Source organism: Zingiber officinale, chromosome 5A (assembly GCF_018446385.1).
Source record: "Zingiber officinale cultivar Zhangliang chromosome 5A, Zo_v1.1, whole genome shotgun sequence".
Lineage (NCBI taxonomy): Eukaryota > Viridiplantae > Streptophyta > Magnoliopsida > Zingiberales > Zingiberaceae > Zingiber > Zingiber officinale.
This window is the reverse complement of record NC_055994.1, coordinates 115666172-115688552: the sequence shown is the minus strand read 5'-3', so window position 1 is coordinate 115688552 and position 22381 is coordinate 115666172. Positions and strand designations below refer to the sequence as shown.

The 22381-nt window shown below is 37.9% G+C and overlaps 1 protein-coding gene across 1 annotated transcript in view; it reads right to left on the bottom strand.

Annotated features, from left to right (window-relative positions):
- Positions 1-19777, bottom strand: part of LOC121981439 (calmodulin-binding receptor-like cytoplasmic kinase 2) — a 37413-nt gene extending 17636 nt beyond the window's left edge. Inside the window, exons 1-4 of the mRNA XM_042533957.1 lie at positions 19432-19777; positions 18919-19160; positions 18672-18840; positions 18447-18536 (exon numbers count right to left, since the gene is read on the bottom strand). Coding sequence (XP_042389891.1) covers positions 18447-18536; positions 18672-18840; positions 18919-19160; positions 19432-19675 — 745 coding nt within the window. The 5' untranslated portion in view covers positions 19676-19777. The remainder of the gene's footprint in view (positions 1-18446; positions 18537-18671; positions 18841-18918; positions 19161-19431) is intronic.
- Between the last annotated feature and the right edge of the window lie 2604 nt (positions 19778-22381).

Below are 22381 nucleotides of genomic sequence, written 5' to 3'. Positions count from 1 at the left end.
TAGAATGACTTGATTTACGTTTCCGTGAATTCTTTTGCTAGTGTAGTTTAGTTCAGTTGTGTTTAATTGCTCACATTATTTTATGTTTATCATTATCTCCTTCATGTTCGTAGTTTAATTTACATTCCTGTCAATTTCATTTCTTTCATTCACTGTTTTTAGCTTTAGCAACTTAACAACAAACCCTCATTTACAACACTAAAAATAAACTCAAACCCCCATTCATCAATAAATTGATCCTAAGATTGTAATTCACCATTGCATTCCTTGAGAAACGATCTGAGTTACCCTATATTGCATTAGTTAGGAGGTTTTATAATTTGAATTATAATCGTATCACGACAATACAGTTATCAATTTTGGTGTTGTTGCTTAGGAGTGTTAGCGGTGATTGATAATCTTAGGATTGTTCTTTGTTTTGCTATTTTTTTCCTTGTTCGGCAAAATTTTTGGTATCTCCGTTTGCCCTCACTTTGTAGGTTGAAAAAATTGGGTGTAGAGATCAATACTCACCACTTTGCGGTTAATAATAGACTATTTTGGCCAACTTTCAATGTTTGAACTACTTTTTAAATTTTTTAAAATTTCTCATTTCAGTTTTCAGTTTTATTTTCCCTTACTTTTACTCCTGTCATGGTCGCAAAAATTATAAAATTGTTTAAAGTCTTAATTCTCTTGTATTCATGTGTTTTGTCTTGTATGTTTCCTGTCTTTTGATCTTGTTTGCTAGTGTTTCAGGGTAAGATGAGGAACTTCTTTTGTATGCAAACATGGATTCTTATTTTCAGCAGCTCAGAGGCTTTAATGAGGCATATATTGTTGGAACCCCAAGGTTGTTTTGGTGTGATCAATAAGTTAAGTTAGGTCCTGCGTTGTTTCTAACCTTGTGTCTAAGTGTGCAGGAGCTTAGGAGCACAGGTACTCGAGCGGAAGACGCAGCTAGCGAGAAGGACGGCACGCTGTGCGTCCGAGGGACGAGGTGCTGCGGAAGAGTACACCGGCGGACGAGAAGGAAGTGCGCGCGGTGGTTCCGAGGTACGAAAGCCGGAGCGGAAGATTGCTCGGGGAGCAAGAGACGCAGCTAGCGCGAAGGTCGGCACGGGGTGCGACCGAGGGACGAAGTCTGCGGATGAGTACGCTGGTGGACGAGAAGGGACACGCGGTAATTCCAAGGGACGAGAAGGCTTTCACACGCCGTCTCTAGCCTCCGTACGAAGGATCCTCAAAGATCACCCAAGCAAGCGGAGCCGGGACGGAAGACCGGACCAGCGAGCAGAACCAGAGCAGAAGGCGGGACAAAAGTCAACGGGTTGACTTTTGAATCGGGCGCCCAGAGCAGGATTTTCACGGATCGTGCTTTGGCTCGATCCACGGATGGGGATAAATTTTATCCCCAGGCGCCGGAACCCATCCAGTGCCCCGCCAAGGCTATAAATAGCCTTGGTCCGAGCTTTTCAATAATCACGATCATTCTATTTCCAAACACTTGTATGCTTTAGTTGTCGTTAAACATTCAACGTGTAAGAGGCTTCTCCACTTTCAAGGAGTTTTGAGCTTAATCTTCCTTGGATTAACAACCACATCGGTTGTAACCAAGTAAACATCTGGTGCCTCATCTTTTCTTTTATGCTTTTATTTATCTGCTTAATTCATTTTACAAGTGTTAGCTTAATCGTTCGAGGAAGGGTTGTTTGTTTTTAATTGACAGGTTATTTACCAACCATTCTATCCGGCCCAACGGTCCTACAAGTGGTATCAGAGCCGAGTACGCCTCAGAAGGACTAACCGCCGTCTGACGCAACAAAAACGATGGCCGGAGCTAGCGACTACCCACCTGCATTCGAGGGGGAGTTTTCCATCTGGAAACAAAACATGGAGGTATACCTTAACTCAGATTCTGGTATTTCTTTAATAATGAAATTTGGTTATGAAAAACCAAAGAACACGAACGGAGAAGGACTCGATCTACGCCTCTGGAACGAAAAGCAACGTGAGGAGTCTATGGCAAATGGGCGGGCAAAATATTATCTTCTGAATGTAATACCAAAGGAAGATTTCAAAAAGGTCGCAGATTATGAAAAGAACTTTGGGAAAAGTTCTTGCAACTCTACGAAGAACCTTCAGAAGCTGACACCTCAATAGACACCGAGCCACCGACAGAAGAGTCCGAAATCGAGGTAAGTACTACAACAGCCGAAGTACATCCCGAGATCGATGAAGGGGGAGAATCTTCGGAAGAAAGCAACTCGATAGGGGGAGAATCAATTACTGACAAGGTAAGTCAGGTATGGACTCGAACCTCTGATCAATTAAATGATTCAATCGAAAAATTGCCTGAAGAGTCTTTCGAATCAGAAATTGAATCATCGAAAGAATTTTTCGAATTAGAAAATCAATTGTCAAACTTGCCTTGCAAATTATTATTAAAAGAATTTTGCAAGTTAGAAATTTTGTCGAAAAACTTTTGTAAATTGCAAAATATTTTTTCAAAAGAATTATGCAAATTAGAAATGATATCAAAAACTTTCTTCGAATATTTTTTCGAATTACAAATTACTTTCTCGAAAGAGTTTTGCAATTCAGAAAATGAGTCATCGAAAAAGTGTTTCGGATTAAGAAATCTATTATTAATAAATTCCTGCAAATTAGAATTTTTATTAAAAAATTCTTGCAAATTACAAAATATTCTTTCAAACAAATTTTGCACATTGTCGAAAGAATCTTTTATAGCGTCGGAAAATTTTATCAAGTTAGAATCTATGCTATCGAAATATTTTTGTGAACTTGAAATTCAAAAAATAATAGAAATTAACATGATACAAATTGTTGCATGTTTAATATTTTTTGCTTTAAATCTGAAAAAGTGTGACATAAGAATTTCTGATAAATTAAAATGGAAATTTAAACCTTCTGATTAAAGCATAAAATATATAAATAAATAAATGCATAGAAAATTTCTCTTTATGTTATTAATTCTCTGAAATTTTCTTGCATAAAGCTTTCTGTTTAAAAACTTCTTAATCTTGATGTCGAATGACTTAGAAATTTGTCTTGACTTAGAAATATTTCCCTGAAAATTATTGAAATATAGTTTCAAAATTTTTTTTAATGTCAACCCTTAGATTTCGTTTGTACCCCATTTTTATTGTGATCAAAGGGAGAGAAGGGAAAGTATAAGTCTAGGGGGAGGTAGACAAAATTGAAAATTAAAATGTTTGAAATTTAATTTTTTCTATCATGTTGCATGTTATTGCAATAAACTGTTTAATTTCATATCTGTTGTTGACCCTAGCTTAACTTGGGTTGATCACACCAAAAAGGGGGAGATTGTTGGAACCCCAAGGTTGTTTTGGTGTGATCAACAAGTTAAGTTAGGTCCTGCGTGTTCTAACCCTTGTGTGCAGGAGCTTAGGAGCACAGTACTCGAGCGGAAGACGCTAGCGAGAAGTGCGTCCGAGGGACGAGGTGTCATGGAAGAGTACACCGCGGACGAGAAGGAAGTGCGTGCGGTGGTTCCCGAGAGCGGAAGATTGCTCGGGAGCAAGAGACGCAGCTAGGGTCGGCACGGGGTGCGACCGAGGGACTAAGTCTGCGGATGAGTAGGTGGACGAGAAGGGACACGCGGTAATTCCGAGGGACGAGAAGCCGGAGGGAAGCACGCTCGAGAAGACCGGAAGATGGGTTCGGGTGAGCCCTATTCCGGATGTCAGAGATCACCCAAGCAAGCGGAGCCGGAGCAGAAAGACCCGGACCAGAGGCGAGCTGAACCAGAGAAGAGAGCACGGACCAAAAGTCAACTGGGTTGACTTTTGGCTCCGGGGCGCCCGGAGCTGTCCGGGGCGCCCGGAGCTGTCCGGGGCGCCCGGAGCTGTCCGGGGCGTTCGGAACCGTCCGGGGCGCCCGGAACCATCCAGGGCGCCCGGAAGGGACTTTTTCACAGGATCGAGCTTTGACTCGATCCAACCGTTGGGGGATAAATTTTATCCCCCCAGGATGCCCGGAACTCATCCAGGCGCCCCGACCAAGGCTATAAATATAGCCTTGGTTCAGAAGCTTTTCAATAATCACGATCATTCTATTTCCAAACACTTGTATGCTTTAGTTGTAGTTAAGCTTCTATTTTCTGTGCCTAAACGCTGTAAGAGGCTTCTCCGCCTGAAGGAGTTTTTGAGCTTAATCTTCCTTGGATTAACAACCACATCGGTTGTAACCAAGTAAACATCTGGTGCCTCGTCTTTTCTTTTATGCTCTTATTTATCTGCTTAATTCATTTTACAAGTGTTAGCTTAATCGTTCGAGGAAGGGTTGTTTGTTTTTAATTGACAGGTTATTTACCAACCCCTCTAGCCGGCCCAACGGTCCAACATATGTTTCTTGTGCTAGTAATATGATATAAAGAGTAGATTGGACGAGCTCACTGCTCTTTGTAGACAAATGTTAGTGAGCTAGTCTTAACGAACAAACCATGCAACCAAAGCAAGCAATAAGAGCCTGTGATGTATGCGGAATTTGTGCCAGTCCATTCCATCCAACTGATTAATGCCCCATCCTGCATCAAGATGATGTTTTTCCCACGGAGCCTCAGTACTACCTGCCAAAACCTTAGTACTATTAGCCTAAACCTCACTACTACCAATCTGAACCTCAGTACTACTAGCACCAACGTCAAGACATGTATAATTCAGCTGTCAATACATATATTCGTGACTAAGGAGATCCAATTGACTACTATCAATCGCAACAACAGGATGTATATGGTTCAGTGCCCTACATACCGGCCTAATTGGATTGATCATCCAAATTTCAATAGCCCACCATACCTTTTCTTGGATTTCAGGATGACTCAATGCCTACCTCGTCATAGTCATTCCACTAGGTCGAGCCAATTTCCTGGGGGGAGACTTCAGTGAAGAAATTCCTATTCCTAGTCAAGCAGAGACTCCATCGAAGGGACTTGAAGAGCTTATGCAACAACTAACATTGAAAACACAGCAACAAACGACCAATAGTTTCTAGTTTCAGCAAAGGGTTGATGCGTCATTCCAGAATTATCAGACACATGTAGACCAAATTGCATGATCCATCAGTCAGCTACAAGCACAAGACTCCAGTCAATTTCCCTCAGAGACCATTTCTAATACAATCGACGTGCTTGAGGAGATGGATGGTGGAGTTTATGATAATCTTATCTTTGATTCTGTTACTTTCATGACTCCTCTAATTCTTTATGTTGTGATGATAAAATTGTAGATGATTTCAATTTTGATGATGATGATGATGCCTGCAAAATTTTCAATGAAGCTGCTAATGTTGCAAATCCTAATGATATGGGTGTTGCATGCAAAACTTTGGATGAAAATATTGTTGTTGTTGATGTTGTTGATGATGAGGTCTGCAAAAATTTGGATGAGAGTGTTGATGATAATGGCGATGCATGCAAAATTATGGACAAAGTTGTTGTTCCAGATATTGATGATACTATGTGTGTTGCCAACTGAACTTGCCTGTAGTCTAGTTGTAGATGAAAATGCAGAGAATTGTGCAGTGGAGGCAATGCCCATAAAATTTCTTCATTCAGTGGTGCAACCACCTAAACTAGAGCTACAACCAAGGTTTAAAATTTCGACCCGTGTTGAGGTTTCGGTGACCGGAACGATACGATTTCAATATCGTATCGTGCCGTGTCGATATTGTTTCGATATTTTTTTTATTTATATATAATAATTATTAGATAAATATGTTTATTGTGCATAATTTAAAAATAAGTTGCATATTAATTTTATATAAATTCTCAATTATTGAGCAACTTAATATGGTTAGAAAAAATAATTAAATATAATTTTCTTTAAAAAAAAAGTTCATCTGTGAATAACTTGAATTAAAATTGATATATCATAATAGGTTGCCTTATTAATACCAAAAGAAATGGCGTGAATTAGATGGAAGCATTGGTTCTTGCGACATTCTGCTTAAGTCAACTTCATAGTTCTCCAATGCCCAGATTAAATAAGCATCCCATGACATGCAATATTGATATTGATTTCTCCACATGTCCATCAGCGTGTCTCGATTCATCATTGGATGTTGGATTTGAACTGGCACCACTGAAATCGGAACAAGTACAGGTATAGGCACAGGATAAGGATAAGGATAAGCATACATCCCCGAGCTCTGGTATGATGGATCACCATATGATGCATCAGAGTTATAATAAGAAGGTTGCGAGTATGATGAACTTCGACCAGAATCAATCTCAACTAAACTCTCCGCATATCTTGATAATTATGAACTTTCTTTTATTTGTCACCCTTATATCGACGTTGATATTGAATAGCACTACTTCTAGCTCCATGATCATAATCTTGAGTTGCATGTGTGTAATCTATCTCACATGTCCATGGCTCCGGTGATAGAGTAGGGGGAACATAATTTTTACCACTAGATGCATCACCACTGTCATCACTTCCATGAGTACTTGCACTGCTATCAACATCACTATCCTCATTTCGAACTTCTCGTCGGACTACAGTGTCAGAAGGTGATGATGTTTCATCACTATCATCATGTTCTTGCTCATCAATTGCATCGAGTGAATTTTCTCTAATTCTCAATTGACCCCTTCCCGTAAAAGAAAGAGGTTTGCCTTTTTCTTTCTTTTTAGTAAAAATTGCAGGAGCTTTGCCTTTGCCTTTATCTATGGACTTTGGTTGAGTTTGTGATGTTTAAGAACGCCTAGACCGAGATCCAAAAAATCAAAATTCTTGATCAAAAGCTTCATCATCTTCTTCCTCACAGATATCTCCTCTAGCTTGCATTTTTTCAATGTGTTGAGTAAGAAATTGAGATGGTCGTGGTGGGTCTCCTGCTTCATCAAATAATGGATTCTCAGCCTCAACAGCGCTCCACCAATCCATCATTGGATCATTCTCAGTTTGGGCAAATCCAATATCAAATGGGTCTACATCACCAGACTCTTGTTCTTCATTCTCTCCTGTTATTGCTCTTAGTTGAAGACGCATATTATAATGAACGTAGACAATCTTCTCCAAGTGACGATAAGAAAGACGATTTCGTACTTTTGTATGAATGAGGGAGAAAGTTGACCAATTTCTTTCACAACCACTTGAAGACGTTGTCTGTGAGAGAATTCGTACTGCAATCTTTTTCAAATTTGGAGTTGATCCTCCATATTGTAACCACCACTCAGCTGTAAGATAAATAAGAACAAAATTGCCCCCAGGGCGTAGCGCAGACGGTGCGCATGGTATTTCTGGCGTAATGGCCAGGGGTCGATTCTCAGGAACTGACGACCTGGGGTTTACCCCGCCATGCGTCTATGGCCTATGTACCTGCATGAACCTCCCTCCATATTCGTAGGGCCGGCACTAGGGGGGCCGCTAAGGTAGCGGATCTACCTTTATAAATAAGAACAAAATTAAAATAAATATTTATATTTGTTGACAATAATTAGTAATATTTTTTACTATATTTATCTGCATCCATTTTATATCTGCATGACACTGCAATAGGATTGCTAAAAGAACCATATGCCTCTCAAAATAATCGACTTTTATTAATAGTCTCAGCAATTGATTCTTTGTTTGTATGCAGTCTTGATATTAAATGTCTGAGGGCCACTAATAAATCATTTGTGCCAAGATTATAACGATATTAATATGTCGAATTGAGATAATAGCCTACAATAATTAAACATATATAATTATTAATAACAATATTAAAAATTCTTTATCATTAAAAAATATGTACCAGCCAAATGAATAGATTTTCCCATTTGATCATCCCATCTTGTAGTGATTATATCAATGTAATATTGATACTTGGTCGATGATTGTAGATGCATCTTAATTTCCTCTTTTGCTTCATGAATTGGCAGTAAACGCTGCCCATTTGTGGCTTCTTGTCCATATCAACTTTACGTAGAACAACGTACAATGGTTCTACTACTATAAGAATATCTGCGATATACTCCCAAAATCTTACAGATATAATAATTTTTTTGCCTTCAATCGTGTTAGAATATCGAGAGGCTTCCCAATCCTCAGAAGAGAATATGGCCTTCAATCCGACTTTTTTCTGATTCAACGATTTTAACAAGAGAAAGTGAGTGGCAAATCTAGTCGCTCCTGGTTACAGAATCTCCCCATCAATAAATTTCCTCATTAATCCATGAACTCAATGATGATTATAGATGAATTTTGTTAAAGATTACCTTTTTCACTACCTTCTTCACTATATCGAGCTTACCGATATCTATCATTATCAAATCAATACAGTGTGCTGCGCATGGTATCCAAAATAATGTTTGATACCTTTGCTCCAATAACTCTCCAGCCCTTTTAAAGTTGGCACCATTATCTGTAATCACCTGCACTATATGTTCTGCACCTATCTCGTGAACTACACTATCCATCAAACGATATATGTAGGGTGCATCATGATAGTCTGTAGTTGTATCAATAGATTTATGAAATATCACCTTTCTATTGCAGTATAGTATAAAGTTGATGATGCTCATCCGTGTAGGTCTTGTCCAGCCATCACACATCAACGTAACCTCATATAAACTCCATTGCTTCTTGCATGATAGGATCCAAGTCTTGATCTCCTCCACTTGTTCATCTAAATATGGACCAGCAATTTTATATGCAGTTGGAGGTTGAATACAAGGACCAGATTTTTGGATGTTGGACACCATGCTACGATAGTATGTGTTGTTTGCTGCATTAGGGGGAATATGATTAAAATGGGAAAACTTAGCAATACTTTTACCGATTGATTTCTTCTTCTCTTTTGAATATGCATCATCAATCCTAGTCTGTTTGCTAGCTTGGTCTGGGAATGCTAGTGGATCAATATCAGCAATATCAACTGCACGTCTTCGTCCCATAGAAGAAAAAAAACGACCAATACCACCTTGTGTTGAAGTAATACGAACATTTGTACTCCTTCCTAATGTTGCTGCAGTAGTTGAGCCACTTCCACTGGCACCAGAGCCACTTCTATGTTGCATATTTTGCTCATAGTCATATTGAGTTCGAGAGGCATTGAGAGTTGCTAAATAGTCTTCGTCATTTGGAACTTCACCACGACCTTCCATTTCATCATAGATTGGTTCTTCAGAACTTCGACTATCAATAAGTTTACGTCCTCGTTGTTGTTTATACTTTAATGTCGTTTTGTCATCAAGTTCCTCGTCCATTGGACGACGAACTTCTTGAGAAAGTTTTGAACAATTAGAAACATCCGGAGATCCACCAGCAAGATGTTGTTTTAGGCGTGTGACCACGCCGCCGCGTCCAATCATATCGCAATGCAAACATTACCAATGGAATCGATTTTCTAATCGACGTGCGTGTCTCCAAGCTGGATCATGAGATTGTTGTTTTGGTGTCATTACCTATGCATTATACAAAAATTAAGAATAATATACATTTCTAGGTAATGGTCATCATTTTATAATATCAAGAACGTATTTATCATTATAAATTTACAAATTAAGTATATAAACTATAAAGAGCAACTTCTGAAATTTGAAACAGTCTCCTAAAAATATTAATTCATCTTTCTCAATTTAGAATGATCAAAATTGCACAAGATTAAATATGTTAATAATTCGTAGATTCAAATTTCAAATTAATTCTAAGATTAAAAAAATATTATTTAAAATAAATATATAAATTAACATAAAAATATTATTTTATATATAATAATTATACAAATTAATTAATTATTTAATTATTATTTATAAAAAATAGAAAATAATAAAAATATCATAATATCAATTTAATTTACTAGATTTTTTAAAAAAAATTAAGAATATTTTTAAATGAAATTTAAAATAATAAAAAATTATTAGAATATATATATATGAACTTTTATAATTTTTTTGAATTTTTAAATGAAATTTGAAATAATAAAACAATATTAGAATATATAATCTGAATTTTTATAATTTTTTATCTGAATTTTTATAATTTTTTAAAATGTTTAAATAAAATTTGAAATAATAAAAAAAATATTAAAATATAAATCAGATTTATTATAATTTTTTTAAAATTTTTAAATACAATTTAAAATATTAAAAAAGATTTTTTCAGAATATTAATTAAAATTTTAATTTTAATTATTTTTTTAATATATTTTATTGAGATAGTTTAATTAGGGTTTATAAAAGTCTGTTTGTAATACCACACTTCCTTAGGAATGATTTAAATTAATAAAATTAAATCTATTTTTTTTTTTAATGCTAGGGCACGCGGCTCCCGTGAGCAGCGACGGATCGCGGCCTTCGGTGGTGCTGAAGGATTCGTGGGACGCCTCCGGCGCCGCTAGAGGCGTCCGGCGACTCCTCCGACGTCGCCTGCGACGTATCCGAGATGGGCACGTCGTTGAATTGGGGAAATCATACCTTCAGAGTTTGTCGCCCTTACTGCCGCCTCGCTGCTGCTTGCCTCGCCGCTGCCACTTTGTCGCTGTCGCCTCGCCTCGTCCGCTATTGCCTCGCTGTTGCTCACCTCAACTGCTGATCAATCACAATCTCAGGTGCCTTTTATAGACATTTTTTTTCCAGAGATCGATTAACCGCGACAAAAGGAATCGAATCGATTCCTTCTATCGTGCAATCGACTACAGAAGGAATCGATTTCTTCTGTAATCGATCGCGCGACAGAAGGAATTGATTCGATTCCTTCTGTAATCGATCGTGCGACAGAAGGAATCGATTCGATTCCTTCTGTCGCGATTAATCGATCGCTCGTGGAATCGATTCCTTCCTTCTGTCGCGATTAATCGATCGCGCGTGGACTGATGCGCGCGTATCACGCGCTGAAATTTTATCTCGTCGGGTGTCGGTTTCGGCCGGGCAGCGAAATGGTAAAAACAGTCCATGCCGCCTAGCACGGAACGGTATTTGTTTCCCTGGCTACAACTCTTTCTGTTAGCTAGAGCCCTAGAGCCAATCATTTGATGATTGTATTTTGGACTTGTTGTATTATATTCTATATAAATAAAGGCATTTGGTTTTTGGTTATTATACTTACTTGTATTGGTGCCAAATAAACTAAGTATAATAACGTCCTTGAGTAGAAGGTTCTTACCTATATCAATCGATTGGTTGAATCGATAGTGAGATGATATAGGGAACACTACTCTTAATCATTCCTAGTCGAGTATTAACATTCAGGGACAATGTTAATGCAATAAGACTAGCATGTAGGTTAACTCGATGACTTGATCTCACAAGTCATGGATATAGAGATATCAAGTTGACACATGGGTATGCATTAGAGAATGTATACTGAATGACCCGCCATGAGAAAGTATCATGGATCGTTATATGAGTGTCATATACTTTCTCATGTGGCTATTAGTATGACTACTAGTCCTTAGACCTGAAGTCACCATGGTTCCCTACATAAGGAGTTATGTACTTTGGTTTCGTCAAACGTCACCCGTAACTGGGTGGACTATAAAGGCGATTACTGGGTATGTAACGAATTATGCAGAGGGATGTGAGTGATGTAGATGGGATCTATCCCTCCTATATGACGGGAGAGACATCGGTATTCTTGATAGAGTGAGACCACGAAGTGCATGGCCATGCCCAAATGAGTCAATATAGGATATTGAGCTCATTTGATTTAGTGAGTCTACTTGGAGTTCAAGATTTAGATTGGTCAGAGGATGACACGGTCTATGCCTCACATTGATCAATCTAGATGTCTAGGATAGAAGGACACTTGTCATATATTGTGAGGAGTCACAATTAGTAGTCACAAGGTGATGTTGGATCTCAACATTTCTTGTAACTTGGGTAGCAATGATGTATTGCTAGATGCCGCTCATTGCTTATGTTTTTAAAGGAGTTTAGAAACATTGCCAACGTTACAAGAATCTATTGGGTCACACACAAAGAACAAGTGGATGGAGATTAGGTTCATAGGATGAACCAATTGGATTAGGTTCATATGATGCACCAAAGATTGGATTCAGATTAATTCAAATTAGACTTATTGAGTTAGACTCAATTAGATTCAATTGTTGAATGAGTCTAATTTAAATTTGATTCATTAAGTCAATTTATATTAATGAATTGAGATTCATTAGATTGAAATTGTCTTGAATCAAAGAATGAATTCAACTCAACATGGAAGAGATTTGGTCAATTTTGACTTGACCAAAATGGGAAGTTGAAACATCAAGTTTGACTTGATGAATTGCCACTTCATGGAGGATGACTCATCCTACATGGCAGCCACATCATCTCCTAGTTGTCAAGGAGGTTACAATCCTCCATTTAATGTGGCCGGCCACATTAAATGAGGGGGTTACCCATGTGTGGCCGGCCACATAATGAGAGGGGTTTTCATTTTTGGTGGCATATTGATGTGGTGGTAATTATTCCATCTTCTTCCTAGCTTCTTCCTCCTCCTTTGGTGTGGTTGCCGTGAGCTTTCATAGAGGGAGAAGGTGTATGAGTTGTGTTCCAAGAAAAGGGTGAAGTGAAGGTCACAAAGGAGAGTACCTAGAGGATTATGTGAGATCTTTTTCCTTTCTCTCCTTTCTCCCTTTTAAATCCTACCCGAGAGCCCTAGAAAGTGCTAGCACACTTGGGTGCTCTCTTCTCCATCCTTGTGTGTTAGAAAACACACCTTGTTCGTGTGGATATCACTAGAGAGTTGTCTACGTTGACAACTTCGAGATCCGGCGTACCATTGGACGAGCGGGATTTGCGAGGGCACGCTTCGAAGGTAAAATATTTTTCCTTTGTAGATCTACTGTAGATCGTAGTTTAAAACTCGTACTCGTGTTTTCGGAAAGTTTTCTTCGCACGAGATCCAATGTCTAGGGTGATTCGGGGTTTCCGCGACGCGAAAACGCGGTTTTCGCGGCCCGAAAAACCCAACACTTTCTTGATCACTTGAAGGATGCATACTTAGAGGATGAATACTTTCCGATTATCATTGTTCAAAAATTTGATTAGGAGAAGAAACTGCTGAAACAACACAAAGAAGCTATTGGATAGACACTTGTAGCCCAGACTGATCACTTCCATTGGAGATGATCTGTGACACCTCCTACTATGTAGTAGGAGCAGTTATTGCTTCGAGGATTGGGATAGCAATTTGCATCATTTATTATGCCACAGCTCCAAATTTCATGTTGAATAAGGCCTTGACTTCGATTGCAATCATACAACCTCCAGAGTGGATACTCCAATTAATCACCTTGAACCGTCCGGAAGAACTTTTAAAGGGAAAATGGTGGAGAGAGCAGTTCTTCTACCTCAATTATTCCATCTCCGAATTTGATGTTGTGGCTTCAACCACCTCAAAGAACTTTCAAGAAAACAATGATAGAGGGAGTGGAGCTTAATGATGCTATCTACCACTTGAAGAGAACCCTCACCTAAGGGTGAGTATCGGTTAAAACCAAACCGAATTAACCGAAACCGAACAAACCAGATTTTTTCGAACTAACCAAACCGACCGAATTTTTCAATAAAAAACGAACAAATTGAACTGATAAAATATCAGTTAATTCGATGAAAAACCGAATTAACCAAATTAACTCAATTAACCCAATTTTTTTAATTAGGGTAAAAAATTCATCATAAATCACAATATGCTTAGTGCTTAAACCAAATTCATCATAAGCGAATCTTTTACTGGGTCATTTTTATTTCAGTTTATTCAATTTAATCGGATAAGAAATTTTTGAAAACGAACCTGAACCGAATTAACAGATTTTTTTTAAATGAAATTCCGAAATAACTTAACTGAATTTTTTAATTCAATCGATCTGTTTGGTTTAACCGAACTTTTGCACACCCCTACCCTCACCTCCGTTTCATTCCACTCCCAACTTGGCTGCTATTATAGAATCTCCTTTAATTGCCAGGAACTAAAGGGGAGTTTGTTTCTTTCCTTTCTTCTTATTATTCTTCATCTTTTTGTTGTATTTGCTTTGTTTGCTTTGCTTTCTTTCTTTGCACTTTGTTTGATTTTGTTTGCATCTCCTTGCGTATTCTCTCGTGATGCTTTGAGAATCATAAAAACTTTTTAAGTTTAACTGTTGAGTTTTGAGATCATTTGACATGATTGAATACTTTGCTTGCATCTAGTCACTAGTGTGGTGATGGGTTTTACCTTGATAGATTAAGCTTGATAATTCATGTTTACCTAGTGAGGATCTAAGTCATTCTTATTGTTTATCCTCTTGTATGTGAGTTGCACTCATGATAATTGGCACTTTAGAACTTGTTTTGCTTTTTTTTGAGATTACATTATCGTATGCATGCATGAATGTGATGAAGGTCATCTCACTTGCTCATTTTTTTGAATATCTCTTGATTAGTCACTAGCTGAACAATCCACTTACACCTTCATTATTCATTACATTTTTCGTCATACTTTCAGTGGTTTATCCTTTCTCCTCTCCTATGATGAGAGTATTGATTGATCTCATGAGTGATTGCATTGTCCGAGACGGCCAAATTTTAAGTGTGTGTGTGTGGGGGGGACAAAAAAAGGGAAGGAAAAAAAAATTCTGAAGCATGTTGTAACAAAGAGGAACAAAGATAACTTTGATATAATAGATTTCTCAAGCATGTTTTATGACATAAGGAGAGACATCTTGGTTTTCGTAGAAGGCTTGTACACATTTTACTACATTGTATTCATCATGTTTATTAGTCCAATACTCTCACGTTCTCTTTGATTTCTCTTCTTGTACTTATCTTGCTTGTTCTCTTGATTTTTTTTGTCTCATTACATCCCTAATTAAGTCATTCTGTTCTGATTTGTGCATGTGTTTGTTTATAGTAGTGGAGAGTAGAAAATAAACAAGCATATGGTAGTGCAATATAGTGAGTAGCAGTGAGTGAAACTCCATCTTCATATATGCTTATGAGAGCGAGAGTGAAAATATTTACCTTGTGAGACTTTATCATTCTTAGTTTATTCAAGTTGATTGAAATCACCATGCTTATTAACTTATGTAGAATTAGTCTCATGAATGTCATAATCCTTGAAAATTTGATGATCCTAAGTAATTACCTTTTACGATCTTCGAAAAGTTGATAGGAGATTGATTGGGACATGAGTGGTAGTTGCTTTCGAGTTTTATCTATTTGCTCGAGACAAAAAAGAATAAGTATGAGGGAATTTGATAACCAATATTTTGTCATATTATTTTGCGCTCGTATTTAACATTTTAATCCTTTCGTATGCTTAAATTCTTCTTTATATCATGTTTTACGAGTAAGGATCTCTTTTAAGGTCATTACAATTTTCCCTTCATTTATGGTATTATTTCTTAGAATGTGAACTTGGTTTTGTAGGAAATCACGATGAGCCATAGACTCGAACCAAACCAAACCAATCTTAGCCCAAAGCTAAAGTTAATGAGAGTTGATTCAAGATTGAAAGGCATCCGGTTCAATTGAGGTTCGCTCAAATGAAGTTTGGTTCAATGGGAGAGGTTTGGTTTAACAAGGTGATGTCGGTTCACCTCCACAAGCCATCAACGGTTCACCTCTTCAAGCAATCAACGATTCACAACATGGTTTAACTTGAAGATGGTTCGATGAAGAGTTTGGTTCACACTTGGAGATCCAATTCAACTTTGGGAGAAATCTGTAGCCCCCATCTCACGTAACTTCCCCTCCATCTCACGCACTCAACTCATTCGGACGACATCACTTTCTCCTCCACCGAACGCACGCCTCCTTCATCTTCCACCTCCATCTTCTTCGCCACATCCCATCTCACTTGGCCGGAGGGATTCCTCAGGTTATCTCCCTTCCATCTCCAACCCAACAACCAAGGCTCTACACCTTCCTCCTCTCTCCACGGCCCTTCACCCGATTGGGAGAGGCACTACCTTAACCTCACCCTCTCCCGGTTAGGAGAGGCTCCATCTTCATCTCCAGCGACCATCTCCCTCCATCCATCAAGAAGAAGAGATGAGAGGGTTCCCATCGTCATCTCCATCTCACCACCGGAAACACCTTCATCCACCTCAAGAGGAGGAAAGGGGGTTCCCTTCCTCATCGGAGAGCCACCATCTATCTAGAAGAAGAGACGGGAGGGGGTTTCCATCGTCATCTACTCCACCTTTATCCACCAGAGTATAGAGGTTCCTAGCTCCGGACCGCATCCATCCATCATTTGTCCGTGAACTTTGGGGTTCCAAGCTTCACATACAATTCCACCAAGCTCTTGGGATTCTTGGGCTTGATTTCATCCACCCCAATCAAAGGGAGAGTTGCTCCACTGTAGTGCTTAGCTTCCTTTAGTTTCTTGTGTTTACAATGTGTTTGTCTTAATTCCCTTTACCCTACTTTTGCTACTTTAGTTAATGCAATTAGTTTGTTTAATTCCTACATTGTTTAGTTTGCGTTTAAATGTTAGTGATGTTGCTATTCAATTGGATTGTGAGATGCTCGTAGGTTAGATTAGATTAGAATGACTTGCTTTACGTTTCCGTAAATTCTATTGTGAATGTAGTTTAGTTCAATTATGTTTTAATTGCTCGCATTACTTTATGTTTGTCATTATTTCCTTCGTGTTCGTAGTTTAGTTTACATTCCTATCAATTTCATTTCTTTCCATTCATTGTTCTTAGCTTTAGCAACTCAACAACAAACCCCCATTTACAACATAAAAAAAAGTCAAACCCACATTTGTCAATAAATTAATCCTAAGATTGCAATTCACCATTCCATTCCTTGAGAGACAATTCGAGTTACCCTATAATGCACTAGGGGTTCGGTAATTTGAATTGTGATTGTATCACAACAATATGGTTATCACACGCATATCATATCAACGCCTTAAACCCCTATTATACTTAATAAAAACTAAATCATTTAGTCTATTTTGCTTCAACCTATTTCTTCTTTTGGAATGAAGCATCACACAAAACAAAATTATTTTAATTTTATTTTCTATAATAAGTTTATTTAATATTTCCTTAAATATTTATACTTGCATGTTCAAAATCACTCTAATTTCATTCACAAACAGAGAAATAATTGTCACATACATGCTGCGTAATTAATTAAAAGGGTAATTAAAGGTATGGGTTGGGCTTTAAAAAGTTTTTTTTTAACCTGATTTGCATATGTATGGCTCGCTTCTATGAGGTGAGAAAAATCGTGTCTCAAGCACCTATCACCTTACAAGATGTGCGCTTAAAGCGACCAGGCGCAAGAGGCTCGCCTTGCCACGGCTAGGAGCAGCCCAGCGAGAGCCTTTAATAACTATGTGCTCAAGCGTCCCCAATAAAGATACCTCTCTCAACTGATACAGTCATGAATGGCTGTTAAATTTGTATGTTATGGAATTTTGAAAGTCTTTTGAGATTCAGATTGGGGAGATTGTGTGCCACAAGAAGATTAGTTATAGGATATTATATTTTCCTTGGAGATTCTTTCTATAATGGAAATCCAAGAAGCAAACTAGCATCTTTAGATTAATGCGGAAATTGAGCCATGGCTAACACATGTTTGGAGGTGACTTGGTTGCGCTAGATATTAGATGGCTTAAAGGTCCCTCAAATAACTCCTATACCATTGTTTTGGGACAGTTTTGGGACAATCAAGAAGCTTTACACATTGCAACGAATCTGATTGTCGTGAATGTATGAAATACATTGAAATAGATTGTCATATAGTAAAAAAGGGCAGCTCGGTACACGAAGCTCCCGCTATGTGGGGTCTCAGGGAAGGATCCATTGTACACAGCCTTATCCTGCTTTTTGCAAGAAGCTGTTTCCAGACAGATTGTCATATAGTATGAGAAAAAATGTAAGCCATAATGATTCAACCTTCTTTTATACCTTCACACTCACAATTGGATGATGTATTTAGGAAGGCCTTAGGAAGGAATATACACAATGTTAATAAAGTTACGCAACGGCAAAGTTGTTGCCGTGTGACCTAAAGGTCACGGTTTGAGTCTTGGAAAAGGCCTCTTACAAAGCAGGGTAAGGCTGCGTACAATAGACTTTTCCTCGGGACCCCGTGTTGGTGGGAGCTTCGTATACTAGGTTGCCCTTTTTATACACAATGATATCATTTCCTTGAAAATTTCTTAACAATCAGAATAAAAAATATAGAATATGATTGCACAACACGTAAATACTTAAGTGTATCACTCTAGCTAAATTGATATTTATTTGGTTGGATGTTGTCTGTTTTGCCTGATTGTGGTCCAAAATCATTGGTAGAGTAGCAATTTAGCAGACTTCTGCAAGACTTAGTGATTCTATGTTGGCCCTTGGATTATTGGACTGGTGGAATTGTGTATCTATCAATAGTTTAAAAGTAATTGAGGGCCTTAAGGCAACAACAGCCAAATCATGATTTGAGATGGGAGAATAAGATATTACAGAGCATGTAAAGGCAAATTCCAACCTGTTACCTGAATACATATGGAGGTATGTGATAGCATGAGCCACATCAATTGCAACATCCAGACGTGATGAAAGTTCCAGGACTTTTCCTCGCTGACCTGAATTTACAAAGACAATTACCCAGGTAACAAAATTGTGCAGAACAGAAATTGGGAACAGGAAGCCATAGCCATTGCAATGTCAACTGTGTAGAATAAAGGAAACACGACTAGAAAAGAGCAATAGAAACCTACAATCAAGATGTTCTCGAAGAGTTCCATTTGTAACATATTCAACAACAATGATTCTCTCGTCCTGGTCCTCCAGAAACCCATGCAACCTGACCAAATTTTGATGCTCAATCTGTGCCAGCGTCTGAATCTCATTGTGGAATTCAGTTCTTAGATGGCTTTGATAGCCATTCTACGGTAGTGCCATAGTTCCAAGTCAGTAAAACTAACAATACCAAAGGAGGCATCCCAATGTACAGACTTAATTTACCTTTTTGAGACGTTTAATTGCGACCACTGTGCCATCTCCAAGCTTTGCTTTGTAGACTGTCCCGGAGCCACCTTGCCCAATCTTTAAGGAAGGGGAGAAGTTTTTTGTTGCTTTCGTTATGTCTGACATTGTGAACCTCATAACACTCGGTTCACTTCTTCCGCCACCATGTATTCCCATGCCCTGCCGCATGCCACCTTGTGAGCTCGCCGGGAAGCTTTCTTGCGTGGTAGCTGAAGGATCTGACAGAATTAAAGAAAGATTAATCTCGAAAAAATAAAAAAATCTACGAGCAAGGAGCATCAATACACATTTATGATCCTTTTTCAGCATTGATAACGTATGATTCTAACTTTATTGATTATGTTCTTCAACATTCAAGAGATGGAGCAATTTCAGGATATTCTCGAGTCATATTAGTAACCTTGAGGCGGGGATTCGGTTCAAGATAAAGGTAACAATTTTGGGGAGGGCAGTTTTCTCATTTGTTCAAATCGAGGATGAGAAGCTTACGAGAAGGCGTCTTATTATCTTCCGAGAAGTTGTCCGACGAAGGCGGAGATCGGTCCTTAGGCGTAACGAAGCACGAGGAGATTGCCCTTGCGGCGATCGAAAGGGGGTTGCGACTTGAGGAGGAAGAGGTGGTTACCGAGGAGCCAGAACTCCCGGAGGCGACGTCGCAGCTATCTCCCCAGCTCTTCCGCCGGCCGTCGATAGGGCTTTGGCTGCCCAGAGACTTGGCCGGGCTCCGCATCATTGCTGACCGATCGCAGCAGTTCCCACGGTCGCGCTCTATGTCGACCACGGACTTGGACTCTCGACTTGTCTAGGTGCCGCATTTTCGCATCGCTGATGTCAAGGTCAATGTGTGTCGTTTTTGTCCAGGTGATTAAAATTTTAATAAAAAAACAGACTAAAAATTCTATTTATTTATTTATTCTATTCTATTTATTTGTTTATATTGTGCTACTATATAAACAAATAACTAAATAGAACAATGAATAAATTCATACCAAATATAAAAATAACTCAAACAATGAGGACGAGTGCACACCGGTAGAGATTGCTCTGCTCGTGTACTTAACTAGGTATAAACAGCAACATGTGATATTCTATGATAAATTAATGCACGAATTAAATTTAATCCTTAAATAAAGATCTAAAAATTTTAATTTCTAATTAATAACAAAGTTAAGTCATTCTGTTGTTAAAATGTTTTCATTTTATTTCCATTTTTTTAATACAAAGTTATTATAAGGTAGTTTTCTTTGAAACTTTTGAAAAAAAAAAGGTAGGCATAAAGTTCACCATAAGCTCAAATGTTTAATTCTAATTTACTGACAATAATAAGCCATGATTATATATCGCTGATACAAAATAATGGTAATGGGGTATCATTATCAAGATGAATCAGTATGTCCAATAGTCTAAAAATGAATCATTTATCACATAATCACATATATCATTTATGTTTTAATGATGTATTGAGCTTTTATTTCAATGAAATCCATGTTTTCATTTATATTGCTATTTATATATTAAACGTGCAAATAATGTAGCCTTGTCCTCTTTCTATGCATTTATTCAATTTGTTATTTGTTGGGTTATGATGAATATGAATAAAGCCTGAGTGAGTGTATGCTAAGTTAAAGGATGAATTTTTAATTGAAGAATATTTTAATGGGGTGAAGAGTTTGTGAACTTTACTAAATGTCATTTAAATTTTATGAACAATAACAAATTATGTTATCCGTACTTAAAGTAAATGTAGAAATATAACTTTTTGTAATGATGATACAATTAAACTATATTTAGAAAAATATAATTTTGTTTCAAATTATTACAATTGGTATAATCACATATAATCTTATTTTATTTAAATGACCAAATATTTTGTTGGCTCATCTTTTTTCTCCCATTGCTCTAAAAGAACCACTAATGATAACATAATACAATCAATGATTCACGACATGATAAGTGCGCCTGATTATTCAAACATCGATGATATACCAACATGTGTACTGTCTAGAATTTATATGACATTTCAAAGGCCAGTGAAAGAGAAGTTTGAGCAGGTATTCCTTTTGGTCATTCCCAACTATCTGTTGTTGCGAGATTTTTGAACATTAAGTTAAAACATCATTTCTCCGAACAATGTTATGATAATATATGTCAATTAATGCAAAGTTGCTCCCTGTCGACATAATGACTAACAATTTCTATAATAAAAAAAATTAGTTGGGGTTTAAATTTACTTGCAAAAAAGATTGATTATTATATCAATAATTGCATGATTTTTTAGAAATATGATAATGAATTTATTGAATGCAAGATGTGTAACCACCTTTGATATAGGCAACATAGTCATGTACTATCACAAAAACATGACCACAAATACCCAAGAGGTTGTCACTGAGTTCGGTTCCTATTTTCAAAGACTACTGGGCATGATAAGGGACTATTTGAATCTGGACAACAACACACTTGTTGATGGGTCGGTCCTCACATATTCACAGTAGCGCATTTTGACAGCCCCGATTGTACCCGAGGACGTACAAAAGGTGTTGCTTGATATAGGCAACAATCGGACACCAGGACCAATGGATTTGACTCAAAATTCTTCAAATCGACATAGCTTATAGTGCACATTGACCTTTACCATGTTGTTTAGGAATTCTTTACATCTGGTTGTCTTTTCAAACAATAGAATCACACGATTCTAGTGTTGGTACCTGATATGGGTTAGGTTTTAAGGGTCTTCAGATGAGGAAAGAAAAGGAAGAAAGAGTCAAAGGAGGTAGGCCAATAACGGCCGAAACATACCTTCAGAACAAAGGTAAACCAATATCGGTCGATACATGCTTGCCGTATGAAGGTAAGTCAATAACGACCGATACATACTCCAGAGCAAAGATAGACCAATATCGGCCGATACATGCCTGCCGAACAAAGGTAGGCCAATATCGGTTGATACATGCTTGCCGTATGAAGGTAAGTCAATATTGGTCGGGACATACCTCCAGAACAAAGATAGACCAATATCGGCCGATACATGCTTGTCGAACGTAGGCAGGCCAATATCGGTCGATACATGCTTGCTATATGAAGGTAGGTCAATAACGGCCGAGACATACTTTCGGAACAAAGGTAGGCCAATATCGGTCGATACATGCCTGTCGAACGAAGGTAGGCCAATATCGGTCGATACATGCCTGCCGTATGAAGGTAAGCCAATAACGACCGATACATACTCCAGAGCAAAGATAGACCAATATCGGTCAAGAGGGTTCTTTCAAGCAAAGAACCCACATATCACTAGAAGAATCATACATGAATATATCGAATAGAATAATTCATGATAGAGAATATATATTTTGGCGGGAAATCTGCTTTCAGCTTGTCTTGCAGGCGCTAAGCGACAAAGAAGGTACATCTGGGGTACAAAAAAGATTCCTTAAAAATT